Source organism: Alosa sapidissima, chromosome 20 (genome assembly GCF_018492685.1).
Source record: "Alosa sapidissima isolate fAloSap1 chromosome 20, fAloSap1.pri, whole genome shotgun sequence".
Classification (NCBI taxonomy): domain Eukaryota; kingdom Metazoa; phylum Chordata; class Actinopteri; order Clupeiformes; family Clupeidae; genus Alosa; species Alosa sapidissima.
Genome location: NC_055976.1, coordinates 9,479,010 through 9,499,045, shown reverse-complemented (window position 1 = coordinate 9,499,045; position 20,036 = coordinate 9,479,010). Strand labels below are relative to the sequence as shown.

Genomic DNA, 20,036 nt, shown 5'->3' with positions numbered 1-20,036 from the left:
TGACTGTTAAGGTCATGCCGGGCGTTGGGTGACCAGCAGGGCTGCCTGGGCCCTGGTGTGAAGGTGGTGCCTTTTATTCATTAAAACTGATCTGGGGTCAGTGTCTTATGTTTATTCACCAGGCAGCCAATGGAGGACACGTTAGAGGGTACGGCTCTCAGTAGATGAGAATCTGTAGATGAGTGCAAGTTATCAGTGTGTGCAAGGGAAGCTCATAGGATCATATCATGGGGGAAGTGACATCAGACCTGATGCAGTGCTCTCAAGTCAGTGAGTCAGTGATTTCAGATTCAGTGTTAGTTGATACACTCAAGCGTTCAGTTCCATTTCAGAAATCGCCATGGAAGCATCTGGCACACTGATGCTCCCCCTTCACACATTTCTCCAAAACCCTCTCGTCCAGACCTAGACCCAAACCCAAACCCAAACGCAGGCTCAGACCAGGTCTAGAGACACTGACCAGAACACATCGGTCCATCACACTCTCATAAGCTCGTCTTTGCTGCTCTCCCTGGCATGTGGTGCAATGAGAGCTGCTCCCTTTTTAAAGGGGGTCAGGCCTGCTTTGGGAGGGGTGGGTGTATGTGTGTGTGTGTGTGCGCGTGTGTATGTGTGTTTGTTCATGATTTTTTTGGGGGGGCCTGAACATTAGGCGGCGTCTTCCAGGCCAGTCCGTGGTGGTGACTATGACGGTGGCGGTGTCTTCAATGCAGCACTCTGAAGTGGGCCGCTCGCTTTTTGGGTCTGGTTATTATCAGAGGAAAGCAGCCTAATTCTGCCCCGCATGCATTATTTAGCGCTTTCCTTTGAACTTGGAGACATTTCTCAGCTCTGCAGTTTTCTCCTTCTTCTCCTTCTGCCTCTTCTTCTTCCCTCCTTATTTCTTATTGGGCTCATTTATTTCCCATTTAGATTGCCGCACCTTACACACATTCAGGAGCAACACACAAACACACACTTTTTTTTTTTTTTTTTCTTGGTCTCACACACACACACAGACACACACACACACAAATAAATAAACACTAAGAAGTGCACACAAATAACACCAAACAACTCCCATGCACTCATAATCTCTCACTCTCTCTCTCACTCACACACACACACACACACACACACACACACAAAGTATAAACACATAACTGCACAAACAAGCCAACTCTCATGAACTCACTCTCATAATCTCTCCTTCTCCCTCACATACACATACACACTCGTGCACGCGCACACACACACACACACACACACACACACACACACACACACACACACACAGAGTCACACACACTGTTTTCCTCTCATCCTCTCAGGCTCCTCTTTGAGTTTATGTTATGCGGGTTCCATTCCAGCACAGGCTTTTCTTCATTTCTTTCATTTCGCCAACCCAGCCTTTCCTCATTAGGCTGGCCGCAAAACAGACACACACACACACACACACACACACACACCGTTTTATTTCTCTTATTTCTCTCTTATTTCCTTCTTCCAGCTCCCCCTCTCCCTTCTCATTGCTTGTGTGCTCTTTCTTATTTCCCCCATTTCCTTTCTCTGTCGCTCATTTTCATTCATTCGTTCTCTCTCTCTCTCTCTCCTTCATTGATGTTTGGACCATCTTCTCCATTTCTTTTTCACCCCTCACCACTCTGCTCATTTCTCCCCTAACTGCCTGTGTCGTGCATCTGTCGCCATCATAACAGCAGCTTTATAGCGCATTCTCTCTTTCTCTCTCTCTTTCTCTCTCTCTCTCCATCTCTCTCTCTCTCTCTCCATCTCCCTCCCTCCTTGTGCAACTCATTCTCATTCTGCCCAACTCTGTTTGTACCTCTCTTCATGCATGGGCGTTTGCCACCTTCCTCAACGTCCTCTCTTGACTCCGCGCTCACGTTCTCTCTGCCTTTCTCTCATCTCCTCTTTTTCATTCTGTCCCTCTGTCTTTCTGTAGTCTTCCTCTTCCCCTCTTCCTCTCTGTCTCTTCCCATCTTTACACCATCTCTAACACAATCTCTTTCTCTACACCTCCCCTCCCTCTCTCTTTCTTCATCCCTTCATCTCTCACTCTCTTCATCTCTCACCATCTCTCTCTCTCTTCATCTTTATCTCCATCTCCCTCTCCATCTCTCCCTCCATCTTTATTTCTCTCTCTCACTATCTCTCTCCATCTCTCCCTCCATCTTTATTTCTCTCTCTCACTATCTCTCTCCATCTCTCCCTCCATCGTTTTTCTCTCCTACTATCGCTCTCTCTCTCTCTCTCTCTCTGTGCTAGCGCTCCACTCCTCTCCTCCCTCCTTGTGAGCAGCAGACGTTTCCACACATGCTCTCTGCCCTCAGGCCTCTTCGCCACCTGTGCCACCCCACTTCCTCCCCCGCCACCACCGCGCCCGCCTCCCATTGGCCGATCGCCGCCGTCGCCACCCCCGACAGGCACTGTCCCACAGGTCGATCTGAGGGCCCATCGAGCCCCGGGGCCATATGACCCGCCCCCACCATCTTTCTCTGCCTCCCTTTGAACACTGAATTTAAATGATAAAATAATAAAGAAAGAAACTGAAATGAAGTCACATGGCAGATTTAATCTCTTGAAGAGAAGCGCGGTGGGGATTTTGAGAGCGAGTGCCTCCTCAAAAGCGCGCTATAGATAGAGACTGTAGATTAGAACACCCCCACCCTCACCCACGCCCATCTCGCTCTCCTTTTCTCTCTCCCCTCTCCCTCCCTCTGTCTCTTTCCATATCTCCCTCTCCCTCTCTTTGCCTCTCTCTCTCCCTTTTTCTCTTAGTTTTTCTTTCTCTCTTTTCCTCTCTTTGTCTCTTATTCCACTCCCTCTGTCTTCTCTTTCCCTCACTTTTCTTCACTCCTGTCTCTCTCTTCGTTTTTGTTATCACACTCTTTTCCATCCCCCGATCTCTCTCTCCTCTCTCTCTCTCTCTCTCCCTCCCTCCCTCCCTCCCTCTCTCTCTCCCTCTGCTGGGTGATAGCATCAGATTTTAATTAGATTCTTTGGTAATCAGTGCACGGATCTGGACTTTGAAGGAGGCCGATAAGACAGGCAGTCTAATCAGACTGAAGGGCACTCTATTCCAGTCGGAGTGAGTCGGATGCCCTCGCCAAATCGTGACTGGTGCAGGCGGAAATGTATACCCATACACACACAAGCACACACACACACACACACACACACAAACACATACATACAAGTAACTCATATGTCTCCCCCTCTCTCTCTCTCCCTCTTTTCTTCTCTATTTTACCACAATATCTCTCTTTTCTTCTCCCTCTCTATCTCTCCATTCATCTCTCCGACTTCCTCGTCTTCCTTTGGTGTCTGCGTCTGTCATTCTCCTGTTTAGACAAAATGGTGGACAAGACCAAAGTGGAGCTCAGCGAGGCCAAGGCTGTGGAGCTGGAGAAGAAGGTATGAGCTATTCACAAACACCACCGAACAATGTTCAAGGTCTCGCCTGCCTGCACTGCACTGCACTGCACTCCCTCAAAACAGAGCAGAAACCAACACAGCACACAACACCCTCTCACTGGGTCTCATTTGCACCCCTGCAGGAGGAGAGGCAGGCCTGATCAATGCATTATGGATTATCATACTATCATTTAATTAGAGTGTTATTGTGTGATATTGCTGAAACAACAATGTACTATAACACAATCATAAATTATTTGCCCCAAGTAGCGAAGGTATGAAATGGAATTAACAATCCGTCTGTTATTTGATTTTGAAGAGCATGTATCAACAAACTTTTGTCTTATACTTATGAGCAACAGTGTACAGGCAATCCCTCATGTATTGATGGTGTTTTGCTTCGGTATTGTAAATTATATTCGGATCAGAAGGCAAACTATATCAGGTTTGCATTGTGTACTTATAGTACAGCTGCAAATGGATTACTATTTCACACTGCATGTGAAAACTGCATTGGGCTTTATGAGTGTCAGAACTTACACATACTTCACATGTGTAAGTTCACATACTTCCTAATGGTTCCTTTGTTATGAGTACTCCAGGAGCTCATAATGGTTCCTTTGTTATGAGTACTCTAGGAACTCCTAATGGTGCCTTTGTTATGAGTACTCCAGGAACTCCTAAGTTCCTTGTTATGTGGACTCTAGTCTAACGTGCATACGGTATCGTGGAGAGCTAGTCCAGTTGGCACAGGTTTTTGGAATCCGTGTCAGTTTAGTTTTGGTGAGATGGTGTGTGCAATCACACGCAACAGAACTAACTTTTTTTCAGTAGAAGGGCCGGCACTGATACTAGCCTGGCGGCGCGAAGCCTAGTGTATATGTATAGTATAAGTATATATACTTTTTTGATCCTGTGAGGGAAATTTGGTATCTGCATTTAACCCAATCGGTGAATTAGTGAAACACAAACAGCACACAGTGTACACACAGTGAGGTGAAGCACACACTAATCCCGCCGCAGTGATCTGCCTGCTACAACGGCGGCGCTCGGGGAGCAGTGAGGGGTTAGGTGCCTTTCTCAAGGGCACTTCAGCCGCGGCCCACTGGTCGGGGCTCGAACCGGCAACCCTCCGGTTACAAGTCCAGAGTGCTAACCAGTGGGCCACGGCTCAGCATGGACCAGTGGACCTCAGCATGGCCGCTGCTCCCTCCCTGCAGCTTCCCAGCCATTCAAATCCCTGGAATGATTTTTTGGGGGTTCTCCTATCAGGACGCAAAGCCTGTAACCTCTCCGCCATGCTCCACCGTGGAAGTGCTTGAAAAGAAATGTGGTGTGATTTGGCTATGGGCACACTGTCTACGTGTGTGTGTGTGTGTGTGTGTGTGTGTATGTGTGTTTGCCTGTGTGTGTGAGACTGTGTTTTCGTGTGTGTGTGTGCCTGTGTGTGAGACTGTATGTTGGTGTATATATGTGTGTGTGTCTGTGTGTTTGCCTGTGTGTGTGTGTCCGTGTGTGACTGTGTTTTCATGTGTGTGTGCCTGTGTGTGTGTGCCTGTGTGTGTGTGAGACTGTATGTTGGTGTGTGTGTGCCCAGTAGTTGGATCAGAATGTATGTTTGGCATGAGTGTAAAGGATCCGAGGCCGTAGTCTGGCTGGTGCCGCAGGCGTGATCCATCTGCAGCTGCATTACAGGTCCCTGTGGAAAAGCCAAGCGTGCAAAATGACAAGGTGCTCTCTGCAAAGGCTGTTCTCACTGCTCCTTTTACACAGCATTTCAAACATGCGTACATGTGGGCAAAAAGGGTTCAAGGTAAATTGCAGCGTGGTTTCATACCAGCCAAATATAGATGTTAAGTACTTGTAGTATATTGTACATATTTTTGAACATTTGTAGATGAAGACCATTCCTGTTTAAAACGTTAACCTGCATACTCGTGTACACACACACACACACACACACACACACACACACACACACACACACACACACACACACACACATACATGCAGACCTGCAGTCAGTTTTTTACTCCTAAAAACACATCATTTATTGTCTCACACCCACATGAGTGCACACTGTCCCTGTGTCATTTACCCTCACATTCTGACAAGGTCTGTCCTCCATTACTTCCTCTCTCTCTCTCTCTCCCTCCCTCTCTCCCTCATCAAGCTCTCCATCACTGGCACTGTCTGTCCCTCTCTCCCACTCTTCCTCCCTCTCCATTTTTTTTCTCTCTCCCTCTCCATCTCAGCATCTCTTTCTCTCACTCCGTTTCACGCTCCCTCTCTCTTCCGGTGAGCTGAGCTCTCCATCACTGGCACTGTCTGTCTTGTCTGCCTCTCTCTCTCTCTCTCTCTCTCTCTCTCTCTCTCTCTCTCTCTCTCTCTCTCTCTCCTCTTTCCCTGTCTCTGTCTCTCTCACTCCTCTCTCTCTCTCTCTCTCTCTCTTTCCCTCCATCTCTCTCTCTCTCCCTGTCTCTGTCTGTCTCTCCCCTCTGTGCCAGCTGGCTGATGTTTAATTTGTAAGGGGGGCGACAGCAGCAGACTGAAGATTTCCTCTGCCTCTTCCTGACGCCTTCCTGACAGGCTCATCCCTAATCCTCGCCACCACCAGTCTCCGCTCACACACTGCAATTACCGTGTGTGAGAGTGTGTGAGAGAGAGAAAGTGTGTGTGTGTGTGTGCGTGTGCGTGTGTGTGTGTGTAAGCATGCGTGTTGGCGTGTATGTGAACTTCCACCCTACAATTACCTTTTCTCGGGCTCATAATGGAGAACATGGAGTTGTCCCTCAAGTGTGTGTGTGTGTGTGTGTGGGTGTGTGTGTGTGTTTGTGTGGACAATGACCCCTATCAGGAAGCTGTCAGACAGCGTGTTTGTGTTTTCTCTGTCCATCTGTCTCTGCCCCACTACCCATCTCTCTCTCTCTCTCTCTCTCTCTCTCCCTCCTTCCCTCCCTCCCTCTCTCTCTCTCTCTCTTGTCTCTTCCACTCTAATTTGGAGTAACAACCAGATGTCAGTGGAAGAGGGAGCGTCTTGGTAGCAATCACATAGGCTAACTGTAGCCATATGCAAGTGAGCGAGGAAGAGACAGGGGGGGCTACAGGACGAGTGTATTTGTCCATCTTTCCCTCTCTCCCTCCCTCTCACTTTCCCTGATGCAACGTAATTAAGTGGCCAACACAGCATGGCAGTGTCCCTGGCACGCTCGCTGTCTGCACGCGGGCGCGGAAAACGACGGAGCAAAACGAAACGTGAGCGGATTATCCAAACGAGCCGACGAGGGCCGGATAGAACTACCCCGGTAACCAGACCAAGGTTGTTTTTTTTGCCGTTAACGTTCCCCCCCCCCCCCTCCGCCCCGTACCCCTGCCCGAAAAAACAGCGTCCCCAGCTGTCGTCTCTGCCAACCACTGGAGAACCAGCGCTTTTTGACACACATTTGAGTTTTAATGAGCTTAGTGGAGCCCAAAGGGGGTTTTAATCAAATACCTCTGATGGCCTTGACAACAGGGGTGTCACAGCTAGCAGCTGTGGCCTTCACAGGGTGGGTGGTGGGGGTGGGGGGTGAACGCTGGGCACATCAGGGGACATTGGTCGGGATGGCAAGAATTAATGTGGCCCCTAAAAAATCCTCCCGCATGTTTGCATGTTTTTGCGCTAATTGGCCAGATGAAAGAAAAGCCGGAACACAGGAATGCCTGCATGCCCACTTACACACACACACACACACACACACACACACACACAATTGCACACGTTCTCACAACCCTCCAAGCCCTCAAGCCCTCCAGGTATATGAGCAGTGTAACAGCCTTTGCAAGTCAATACCTCAAACATGCCTACATTTCATTTTTATGTATGCAAACCAAGTTTTATTCGCTCTAATTGAAGCGAGGTTGCTCACACTTCACACACACACACACACACACACACACACACACACACACACACACACACACACACTTGGTCTTTGATTGATTTCTTTGAGAGCTGGTAAGACACGCTCGTGTGTGTGAGTGATGCTCCGCTGCTCACGTGGTGTGATGTGGCGTGATGCTGATTGACGACTGACGCTTGCGTTGCGTTGGTTTGGTGATGGTGGTGTGGTTGCCGTGGCAGCTGGACGCGGAGCTGACGGCGCGGCACGAGCTGCAGGCGGAGCTGAACAAGATGGAGAGTGACCTCAAGCAGCAGCTGCAGGAGCTGAGCGCCGAGAAGGAGCGCCTGGGCTCGGAGAAGGGCGAGAAGGAGAAGGAGAACCAGGGCCTGCAGGGCCGCATCAGCGAGCTCAGCGACAAGGTGAGGAGTGGTCACTCTTACACACACACACACAATCACACACACACACACACACCGGACAGACCGCATCTTCTGACACACACACACACACACACACACACACAGACCACACTCACACACCGCATGTTCTGACACATACACACTCTTAAGTACTCTCTCTGATGCACGCACGTTCTGACACTTGATGCAGATGCTTGCTCCCCTCCATAGACTGTATATACAGTCTATGCTCCCCTCATACACACATACACGTGTACATGATCTGACACAATTACATAAACCTCCACAGACATGCTCTTACACACACACACACACACACACACACACACACACACACACACACACACACACACACACACACACACACACACACACACACACACACACACACTCTCTCTCTGGAAATGAAGTGATGGTAAGTGGTAAGTGAGGCCACACCACATAAACAGCCCCTTGCCCCCTTCTCTAGGTATCTCTGACCCCTGCACAGTTGCAGCTGTGCTACCATCCAATCAACCACAATCATCCCAGTATTCACACCAAGCACAGCTGACGCAAACGGCCCTCTGTACAGCCCTGCACCCAGTCTGAGTCATCAAAGGCCGAGACTCCATGCTCCATCTCAGGTGTTTTTTTTTTTTTTCTTCTCCGAAGGTCTCTGAGAAGTGTTGGCCACAGAAAGTCAGCATCAGTCGCCCTCGTCCACTTATGGACACACAAAAACCCTTCAAAGCCAGAGCTGTATTCTGCTGTCAAACGCCACTGAAAACACCCCTTTGTACATCCATGGCTGAGAAAACTACACACAACACAAGTATATATACACAGACAGACACACACACACACACACACACACACACACAGACACACACACACACAGACACACACAGACACACACACACACAGACACAGACGCTATAGAAACCGCAATCCCTAAGGACCCTGACTGTCTACATAAACAGGTGATGAGACACACAAGAGAATGAAAAGCAGGACCTCTCACAAAGGTTTCCGCTCTGCACCAATCACAGAGTCCTTTAGCAGAAGACCGTCTCCAGACAGACACGTAGGGCCACGGTCAATACAGAGCTTGCTGTCTGTCCCGTCCATTGCGAGATGAACCTGTGACCTTTGGTGTGTCCAGCTGTAAGGAGACCGTGTAAGCACAGCTCGCGCTCCGTGTCTCGTCTGGTCAGTGTCAGAAAACCTTGATTGATCGTCTGGCAGGCAGCAAGGCTGTCGTTTTTCACCCTCTTTTTTCAGCCTGTTGGCTTATTCACAAGTTTGTTAAATCATTGAAATCACTCTGAGTCTTGTGGAGGCGGCTTGTGGTCGGGGATGGGGTGGAGGTGGTGGTGGTGTCTCACACAGTCAGCAGCCATGGACCTTCATCCAGAACTGATGAAAGGGTCGTTCACACACACACACACACACACACACGCACGCCCACATTCGCCACCCTCCCATCACAACAGTCTCTGTTCAGCGTCTCCAAGTCCTCATCAATCCCAGCCACACAAGAGCCATCAAAGCCCGGCTGTGCAACAGAGACGCCTCACAGAGAGCCACATGTTGTCTAATTATACGCAAGAACAGGGGATGGAGAGAGAAGAGGAAGAAGGAGAGAAGAAGAAGAAGAAGAAGAAAAACAGAGTGGTGAGAGAGGAGTGATTAGGTTTTTCTCTTGGCAGTGGGGAGAGGAAGGAAAGTGGCCACTGTTAGACTGAAGGATATTAATAGAGTGACTTTGATTGGATGAGTGACTCACACACACAGAGAGAGAGAGAGAGAGAGAGAGAGAGAGAGCGAGACATAACAAGAGCTGAGAGAAGAAGAATGAAGAGGAAGTTTAAAGAGAAGAGAGATGGCAAGATGGTGGGAGGAGGAGAGGTGAAGAAGTAGGGATGGACAGAATGGGAGCAGATGGGTGAGAGAGGAGAGGAGTGGAAGGAGAGAAGCGATGGAGCGGACAGGAGGAGTGTGTCAGTGTCAGTGTGTTCATCCAGCTGGACCCTGTCTGGAGGTGATGGAGGGCGGTGTGTGTGGTGACCGAGATGTGGCCTTGCGGTCATCTGTCACCTACACACACACGCTCACACGCGCACACTTTCACACACACTTGGCAAACCAGGTCAGGTAAAGGTGGGCCGTCCAAGAGGGATGGCTCCAGTACTCCCAAACGATTGCACGTGCTGAGCCAACAGAAGCACAGCTCTTCCATCCTTTAAACAAACTAGCCATCAGAGAGCCCTCTCATCAACTGACCACACACAGACCAACACTTACTCACTCGCATTACAAACACAAATGCACACACAACACAGACCCCAGACCCCCCAACTCTCTCTCACACACACACACACACAAACACATGAATACGCACATAACACAGATGCCTCCCTCCTCACCCTCACACACTCTCATCCAAACTTTCCAGACACACACACACACACACACACACACAGACGGACTTCGTCTCTTTAAGCAGCTGCCCAGTGCTTCATCCGCTTCTCTTGGCTCGGCGGCACAAGGCAAATCGGCTTTCGCGGCTGCAGCCCACTCGAGGAGCCTGACTGGCAGCGGGCAGTAAGGGGCCCGCGCCTGACACCGCCGAGCTCTCTCATCCCTTATTAGTAAATTGGTCATTTTTTAATGAGCTGTGTCAAGTCGGGGATGAATAAGAGATGGCGCTAATTAGTCCTGGGATCAGACGGGGGAGAGGCATTCTTTTTCTCTCAGGGCCCAGTCTTAACCTCTTAAAAACTTTCGCTTATTTTCCGCTCGCTCGTTCTTTCTCTCTTTTCACTGTCTCTTCTTTCTCTTTCGGATTTGCACACGCACACTAATATACTCCCATCTCTCTCACACACACACACCCACTCTCTCAACACCTCACATTATCGCTTGATGTCCTTCATATCCATTGACTCTTACACACACACACACACACACACACACACACACACACACACACACACACACACAGATCTGTTGACTCTCCCTCCCCATTCCCTCTTATCCTCCTCTAACCTCATCCACTGTTTATTTACCTCACAAACTCTCCTCTTTGAACTTCTTGCTTCCTGTCCGGAGCGCATCATTTCCTGCTAGCTCTCCCCTGCTGGCCAGTGTAGAACTGCGCTTCATAAGGTTCATAGACTGATCACCCCTAAATAAACCCCATGACTTCAAAAGGTTTCTGTTTGTTGGCCCCTGTAGAATTATCCTCTCTCTGCAGCTAGCTGCTGGATCCATACAAGACCAATGGGGCTCAGTATCATTTCATGTACATTCACAAAGGAGTTTCATCATCCACATTCTTCTCTGTTTTTGCTTCTTTTTGCAGCTTTCATACACAGACACATATCAGACTTCTGAGAGGTTTCATGCTGTTTGCTGTTGTTGCCCAGTGAGTGGGTAGGAGGCCATTTGAGATGTTGAGAGGATCTCACACTAGTGTTTCCTTCTTCATTCCTACAGATTGAGAAGCTCTCCAAAGACCTGGAGGAAGCCAAGACCAAGGTCATCACCGTGACTGTGCCCGTGCCCGTGCCTGCGTCAGTACCCTCCGGTCCTGGCCATCCCGGGGTGCCCTCTGCTCCTCCACCTCCGCCACCTCCTCCGCCCCTCCCAGGTCAGACCGGCCCCCCACCCCCAGTGCCATGCCCCGCCGCCCTGCCCATCCCACCGGGACCACCACAGCCTGGCATGCCCGCTCCCCCACCACCGCCCCCTTTACCGGGCATGCCTGCTCCGCCACCGCCACCCCCCCACTCCCGGGCATGCCCGGTCCGCCACCACCCCCACCCTTGCCAGGCATGTCCGGTCCCCCTCCGCCACCCCCACTGCCAGGCATGGCTGGCCCCCCTCCTCCTCCACCTCTCCCTGGGATGCCGGGGATGCCCCCTCCACCACCTCCTCCGCCCGGCGGCCCTGGCGCACCCCCTCCGCCACCTTTCATGGCGGGCATGCCTCCCCCTCCACCCGGGGGCTTCGGAGGCTGGCCCGTCAAAGCTCTGCCCTTCGGCCTGGAGCCTAAGAAGGAGTACAAGCCAGAGGTCCAGCTGAAGAGAGCCAACTGGTCTAAGGTGTGTGTGTGTGTGTGTGTGTATGTCCAAATGCCTGTGTTCGTTGCTGATCGTGTATAGGTTTGTGAACAGCTTATGTGAACATGCCTGTTGGTATGTATGTTTGCATGTCTCATTTGCATGTTTGCTGTTATGAAAGTGCGTGTGTGTGTCAGAGCAGCATGTGTGGTCTGTCTGTGTGTGTGTCAGAAGATGCCGTGTGTGTGTGTGTGTGTGTGTGTGTGTGTGTGTGTGTGTGTGTTTGAGCAGGTGAGCTGAGAAGCATCTTACTATGCATGTATGTCATTTATGATCATCAGTGCTACCGTGTATGTACAAGCGCATGGTCCTCTTCCTCCCTTTGTTGCTCTCCTTCTCGTCGTCTGCCTTCCCTTCTTTCTGTCTCTCGTTTCTTCTTCCCCTCCCTCCCTCCATCTTCTGCACTCATTGTTTCACACTCTCTCATCTGCACGAGTTAAAAAACTTCAGAACAGAATTGTCTTTCTCCCTTGCCTAAAGCTACTGTTTAATGGCTTCAGTTCAGTTCATGAGTGCTTAGTTTCTGCCTCCTCCCTCCCTCCCTCCTTTTCTCTCTCCCTCCCTCCTTACCCCCTCTCCCTCCCTCGCTTTCTTTTTTTTTTTTTCTTCTTCTTCTTCTCACAGCGGTGAGAGCCCTTTGACGAGGATGTCACAGAAATTGCTTTTTAATAAGCCTGCTTCTTTTTAACCGGGCCTGTGAAAGATAATTAAATAGCTGCTAGAAAGGACAGCATTCTTTTGTAATTTAAATTAACATTTTTCCCCCTCCTCTCATCCTCTCTCACTAGTCTCACTATCACAAGCAAAAAACACCCCCACCCCTACCCCAACCTCCCCCTACGAACGTGAACAGACAGAGAGAGAGAGAGAGAGACACACACACACCCACACACACATTCACACTCCCAGTGGCAGTCAGGGTAATGAAAGGCTGGTATCTGAGAAGTCACCACCTCTCTCTCTCTCTTCTTTTTCTCTCTGCTTCTGTTTGCCTCTCGCCCCTCCTCTCATCCTCTCTATCTCTTCTCTTTTGTCCCCTCGCTTCCCTCAAACTTCTCTCTCTCTCTCTCTCTCTCTCTCTCCCCCCCTCTCTCTCTCCCCCCTCTCTTCCTCTCTTCTCTGCCCCTCTCTCTCTCCCTCTCTCTCTCCTGCTCTTTACTCTCTCTCTCCCTCTCTCTCTCTCTCTCTGGTCTCTAACGGGGGGGGGGGGGGGTGGGCATTGGAGATGTAGGTAGAGAAGTTAATTTCGAGGCAGTGCAGAGCTTTATTAGGCAAGTGAGAATGAGAAATGAAGAGAGCCAGAGAGAGGGAGAGAGAGAGAGAAAGAGAGAGGGAGAGAGAGAAAGAGAGGGAGAGAGAGAGAAAGAGAGGGAGTGTAAGCGGAAGTGTGATGAGTGTATCTTTCTCAGCCCCGGCGCCCGTCTCCGTGACTGCGGGCCTTTGCCGCTCGCCCTGCTCCCTTTTGTGAGAATCAGGATCGTTTTTAATGAGTTTCGCCTCTCCGTCACCCCTCCTTTCTCTCCCGCCATCTATCGCTCGCCGTCCTCCCTCATCTTCAGCTTATCCCTTTCTCTCTCTCTCTCCCTCCCTCCCTCTCATCCCTCTCTTATCGGCCCTCTCATTCTCCCTCCTCTCATTCTCTCGGCCTTGTTTTACAAGCGCTCATTCCCTCGCCCCTCTCCTCTTGTTCGCCGATAAAGGAAGTTGGCGGGGCCATTAAGGGCTTTATCGCCATGACTACCTATACGACTTTTCATAGTTTGGGGCTTCGGGGGCCACTCTGTGTTTGTGAGAGCGTGGCTGGACGAGCGAGAGAGCGAGCGAACGAGAGACACTGAAAGAAAGGAGACGAAAGAAAGAAAGAAAGGAGGAGAGAGATGAAGAGAAATAGCTTCATACTCCTCAGATTGCCCATGCTGGAGCAAGAATTATCATAATGCAATTATCGCACTACATTAACAAGCCTCAGTGGCTCAACAAGAGGAGAATTGATAGCCTGATTTCCCCCGCCCCGAAGACCTCCCTTTCCTCCCCCCTCCTTCTCCCTCTCTCTCTCTCTCATTCTCTCTCTCTCTCATTCTCTCTCTCTCTCATTCTCTCTCTCCCCCTCTCTCTCTCTCATTCTCTCTCTCTCCCTATCTCTTGTCCTCTTTTTTCGTAGCCCTGATCGTTCGTTGCCGTCTGCCTCTGGGCTCCATTGGACTGAGCCGTTCTATAGGCTGGAGGAGCGTAGGCCCCCTCTGCCGCGTGGAGCGCAGCTCAAACAGACTGCCTCCCCGGTGGTTCGCCATCACCTGATTGGCCCGTCCAAAACCCACATCCCCTGCGCCGTGCGGCGCGTGCAGCTTAGAGCAGGTCTGGCCCGAGGCGGGGAAAGAACTGAGCCCAATCCCACAGCGAGAGGGATGGAGAGGATGATGTGTGTGTGTGTGTGTGTGTGTGTGTGTGTGTGTGTGCAGTGCCATACATGCTGAATGACATGTAGTGTATCTCTGTTTGTCTGTCCTCTTTCTCTCTGTTAAATATGGGCAATGAAGCAAACATTTTCTCTCTCTCTCTCTCTCTCTCTCTCTCTCTCTCTCTCTCAAATGAAATCAAATGGTGCTTTATTGGCATGAATGAATAGTCATTGTGGCTAAAAGATTAAATGAATATCATATTCTGTCTGTTGAGTAGATTGGCCCAGAGGACTTGTCTGAGAACAGCTTCTGGACCAAGGTGAAGGAGGACCGTTACGAGACCAGTGAGCTCTTAGCCAAACTGACCCTCAGCTTCTCCTCACAGACCAAGAGTGAGTGTCCACACACACACACACACACAACACACACACACACACACACACACACACACACACACACACACACACACACACACACAATGGTACAGTACATGACCATGAAAGAGAAAGTAGCTAATCACTTTATTTGTTATCTCTTTAATTCCTGCCGGTGCCATGTCCCTCCTACTTGCCAACAGCTTCAAAAGGTAAGTGGCGTCCCACTCCGTCTTTGTGTGAGGGGGGGGTGTGTCTGTCCGTGTTTCTGTCTGTGTGTCGGTGTGTTCCTATGTATGCACTCATCTTCTCCCGAGTGTGTGTGTGTGTGTGTGTCCGTGTCCGTGTCCATCCGTGCCCGCCTTCATACTGTATTCCTCTATGTGCGTGGGTGTTGTGATATCTGTCAGCTAGCATTTTGCAACTCGTTGGCCACCCACCAGCTATTGCAGGTGGCAGCAGGGGAGGCTTGATGGACGGGTGACTGCAGAGAGAGGAAGATGGAGGGAGAGAGAGATGGAGAGAAAGAGAGATGGAGGGGAGGACTGAGAGGCAAGGAGGATTGAGTGAGTGAGCTGGAGAGAGAGAGAGATGGAAGAGGGGAGAAAACAGAGGAAGACGGAAGGCTTGGCTGGAGGGGCGGAGGTGTCATTTCTCTCCCCCTGGTAGGGAGTCACTTGTCGGCGGCTCCAGTGGTGTGGGTGGCTGAAATCCAATCCTGGCTCCCCCGAGGCCATGCAGCAGTCTGTGTGTGTGTGTGTGTGTGTGTGTGTGTGTGTGTGTGCGCGCGCGCGCAGTTCTGTCTTGTCTGTCAGTCTGTCCCTGTGTGTGTTAGAGACACACACACACACACACACACACACACACACACACACACGGGCAGACACACACTGCCAGTTTTGTTATTGTTCCATTTCTTTGGTGTGTGGTGGTGGGTGTGAGACGGCTCAGGGACACATCGCCACCAAAGGCATGATGAAGCATGTGGCCAACAACAGGCTGCTGTTTCTGAAGGTGATTTTAGCTGTCCAAGCACGTGGGGATGCATGCATATGTGTGTGTGTGTGTGTCTGACTTTGCCTCATTGTCTCAGGGAGTAACGGGCAGCTGTGGGTGTATAAGGATGGTATGTGTGTGTGTGTTGTCAGATCTGTGATGTGTTTTTGTTTATCTCTCTCTGTGTTTGTGTACCTCTTTGTGTATGTGCATTTCTTTGGAGAGGACAGCAGCATAATGTTGATAATAATCAGAGCACTCGCAGTGTGTGTGTGTGTGTGTGTGTGTGTGTGTGTGAGAGAGAGAGAGAGAGAGAGAGTGCAACCGTGTCCAGTACCACCTGCTCTCTGTCCCCTGGGGGCTGTCACAGCGTCACCCCCCCCCCCCCCCCCCCACCCCACCTCTCTTGCCCTCACCTCTCATTGCTCCTGTCACCCCAGCCCTTTGCCCCGCTCCTCCATATTCATGCTTATGTGACTGGAGAATGCACCTGAGAGATGTGTGTGTGTGTGTGTGTGTGTCTGAAATGGAGAGAGATAAAGCAAGGAAGTGAGTGTTTTTGTGTCTATTTTGTGGAGTAAATGACCTTCAGCTGTGACACATTCCCACCAGATGGACACTTTTGCATGCACCCGCACCATGTGTAACACACACACACACACACACACCACACACACACACACACACACACACACACACACACACACACACACACACACACACACACACACACACCCACACACACACACACACACACACACACATAGCTATCTGTCTTTAAAACGCATAAATGTCAGCTTTGGCAGCTGTCTCAGTCCTACTCACCTAACTCTGTGTGTGTACGTGCTGTCTATGTGTGTGAGTCAGACTGTCTGATTTGATTGTGAGTAACCTTTTCTTATATCTGACTGTAAAAAGAACACTGGCCTTTTCATTGCACTTTAACTGTCCTGTCTTGTCCACATATCTCTCTCGCTCTGTGCTTGCGTGTGTGTGGGTGGGTGGGTGTATGTACATGTGTGTGTGTGTGTGTGTGTGTGTGTGTGTGTGTGTGTGTGTGTGTGGGCTGAAAATCCCCCAGAAGAAATGGCAGCTCTTTTGTCCTCCAGCCATCTTGTTCCTCTTGTTTCTCCTCGAGGCTCCTCTGGCCCAAATTCCATCCGGCCTCCCCTCCTCCTCCTCCTCTACTCTTCATCCCTCTCTTCCCCTTCATCGTCTCTTCCTCCTCTCCACTGTCCTTCCCTCCTTTGCCCAGCCAAGTGAAAGGACAGCACTGGCAGCTAACGCTGACCTCTAACCCCCCAGCCCCCCCCTTCTCGCTCCGTCTTTGTGTCGCCTACTTGCCCTCCCCCTGGGCTGACAGTGCGGTCGCAGGTCGATGACCTCACCAGCGCGGTCAGCCGGCTCGCCGCTGATGGGCTGCGACGGGCCCTCTGGCCTCAGACCAGTTTTTCTCTCTGCTGTCATTTCTCTCTCTCTCTCTCTCTCTCTCTCTCTCTCTCTCTCTCTCTCTCTCCCAACCCTCCCTTGCTCTGTCTCTAAAAACTACCCTGTTTGCAGTGTGTTGTGTTGAATGTTGAGTGTTTTGTTTTGTGTGCAAATTAAGGAGATTTCCTTAAGTAGATGAAGAATGTGTGTGTGTGTGTGTGTGTGTGTGTGTGTGTGAGTGAGAGGGAGAGAGTTAATTGCACATGTTTTCGTGTGTCACCTCAAGTGAATTGCCTTTCATCAATCAAGCTCTTTTGTCTTATACAAGGGTATGGAATGTTTATGATAGATGATGTGCACGGAATGTGTGTGTGTGTGCGTGTGTAAAGTGGGAGTGGGTGTGTTGGTGTTGGAGGGTGTTTTGACAGTGACACTCGTGTAGATCACGGCTGGCTGTGTAAGTGGTTCGGATGTGTGTGTGTGTTTGGCATGTGTGTGTGTGTGTGTGTATGTGGTTGTGTGAAAGTGCCAGAGTGAGTGTTTAGTGAATGTTTAGCCCAGAACTGGGTGCTTCCACTAATGTCAGAGTTTGGCTGCAATTTCTACGCTTTGAAATGCAGACACGAGTCCCTCTTTCTCTCCCTCGCTCTCTTTCTCTCTCTCTCTCTCTCTCTCTTTTTTTCCTCTACTCATATCCGCTTTTAGATCTCTCTCTCCCTCCTCCCCCCTCTCTTTCTCTCTCTTTCCTCTCCCCCATATCTTCTTATTAAAGGAGGGAGGGAGGTTTGTGTTTTTGTGTGTGTGTGTGTGTGTGTGTGTGTGTGTGTGTGTGTGTGTGTGTGTGTGTGTGTGTGTGTGTGTGTGTGTGTGTGTGTGTGTGTGTGTGTGTGTGTGTGTGTGTGTGTTTTCCTTTCGATTTTTTCCGAGCTGCACGCCAACGGACTGTTTGATAGCCGAGTGCTGTTTGAAGTCCGCACCTCAGATAGGCCAATTAGCACAGAGGGAGAGAGGGAGCTCTGAGGAGGAATAAGAAAGCGAGAGAGCACTTGTCCAAAAGAAGGAAGGGTGGGGGTATGGATGGATGGGAGAGAGAGATGAGGGGGAAGAGAGAGATGGGGAGAGAGAGAGAGAGAGAGAGAGAGAGGAGGGGCTGGGGGGTAGACAGCAGGAAAGAAGTTGTTGATTCTTGTGTTTGCTGCATCTCATTATGAAGATGACTCTTTAATGCCACCGCCACCCTACACACACACACACACACACACACACACACACACACACACACGTACCCACCTCCTCCTCCTTGCGTCCTGGTTTCCGAGTCTCCGTAGAGACCGCCGCCGTTCCCAGCGAGCGCGCTCAGTGGCACCTTTGGCAGCCGGCAGAGCCGCCACCCCTCACCTCCGCTCCGCTGATGCATGCAGCGACCTACTTTATTACCACGCCGACTGTCTCCACGGCGATAGCCCAGCCCAGCCTCGGCACACACGCTCTCCGCTCCGCACATCTTGATCGGGCCGAGCTGACGGTGGCAGGGTTGCGCACCCTGCTGTGAAAGCAAGCAAACAACACACACACCTGGCCATGTTGGCGAGGTAGGGTGGTGTCTAGCACCTTGGTGGCTCGGGGTGTCATGGCACACCAGCACTATTGCCCTCTTCCTCCTCCTCCTCCTCCTCCGTTAGTCCCTGATGGCTCTCTTGGCTGTGTGCTCTTTAGAGGACGTCTCAGTGTCACGAGAACGCACACACACATACACACAGCCCCGCACACACACACACACACAACACACACAGAGAGAGAGAGAGAGAGAGTGAAAAAGAAAGAGAGAGAGAGACAGATACAGAGAGAAAGAGAAAAAGGACGGCTCATAATTCTTTTAGCTGTGTTCTTTTGAGGACTTTTCAGTGTCATTGAAGAACTTTTTCATCTGAGATTCTCTCTCTGTGTGCAACCCCCTAACCCCCCCCCCCCCCCCCCCCTCTCTCTGTGTCTGTGTTTGAAACACGAGGCTGTTCTACACCAGCCAGAGTGTCAGAACTGTTTGTGTGGGCTGTAAGTGCACAATGTTTCCCCCCCCCATCTCATCTCCTCTTTGTGCTGTTTGCTTGTCTGCTCCCCTTCTCAAGGATACCTGCAGAGTCCTGCGTAATACCAGATCCATTTCATTTCTTACCCTTCACTCTCCTACCCTCCACATCAATCGATGGAACCTCATATTTTATTTGTGTGCATGAGCGCGTGAGTGTTTATGTTTGTGTGTAAGGCTCGTCTGATGCGTTTTTGTTTGTGTGTGTTCCTGTGTGTGTGTGTGTGAGAGAGAGAGTGTTAATATGAGGGCAGGGCTTCTCCGGCGTGTGGAAAAATCGATCCTGCAGTCGTCTGTTTCCTGGCCGCTGGCTCCTAATGAAGCTGGTGCACGGAGGGAAAGGTCGCCCTAATGGACCTAATCATCCACACTTTTCCCACCGCCTAGCGACCCTGAGCCCCCACGTCTCCACCCGACCCCCCCCCCCCCCCCCCACACACACACACACACACACCCTCTCCACCCCCTCCCCCCCCTTCATTACCCACTGCTCACCTGTGTCGCGGGGTCGCTTTTAATTGATGTCACATGGGGGCAGACGCAGCGTTGTAGGAAAAAAGCGAGCTCCATAAGTGCCCTGGGGGCTTTCCTTCCATAAGTGCTGCTGCTGCTGCTGCTGCTGCTGCTGCTGCTGAATATAAAGGCTCCGGCAGCACCACTGAGGAGAGTGGACCCACAGCACTGCTGCAGTGAGGATGCCTAGTGGAGTTGCCTTTGGACACTCCTGCCTGTTTGCTCCTTGGCTCTTTAATACTTCTGCCAGCTGTTTGTTTGATTAGTTCAGTGTGTGCGTGTGTGTGTGTGTGTGTGTGTGTGTGTGTGTGGTGTGTGTGTGTGTGTGTGTGTGTGTGTGTGTGTGTGTGTGTGTGTGTGTGTGTGTGTGTGTGTGTGTGTGTGTGTGTGTGTGTGATACGTGATGCATCTCCCTTG

At 50.7% G+C, this 20,036-nt stretch overlaps 1 protein-coding gene across 1 annotated transcript in view; it reads left to right on the top strand.

The window, feature by feature from the left end:
* Positions 1-20,036, top strand: part of LOC121693989 (protein diaphanous homolog 1) — a 121,744-nt gene that overhangs the window by 40,484 nt on the left and 61,224 nt on the right. The window contains 6 exon segments of the mRNA XM_042073875.1: positions 3,350-3,414; positions 7,538-7,717; positions 11,198-11,471; positions 11,474-11,805; positions 14,500-14,614; positions 14,800-14,808. Of these exon segments, the coding sequence (XP_041929809.1) occupies positions 3,350-3,414; positions 7,538-7,717; positions 11,198-11,471; positions 11,474-11,805; positions 14,500-14,614; positions 14,800-14,808 (975 nt within the window).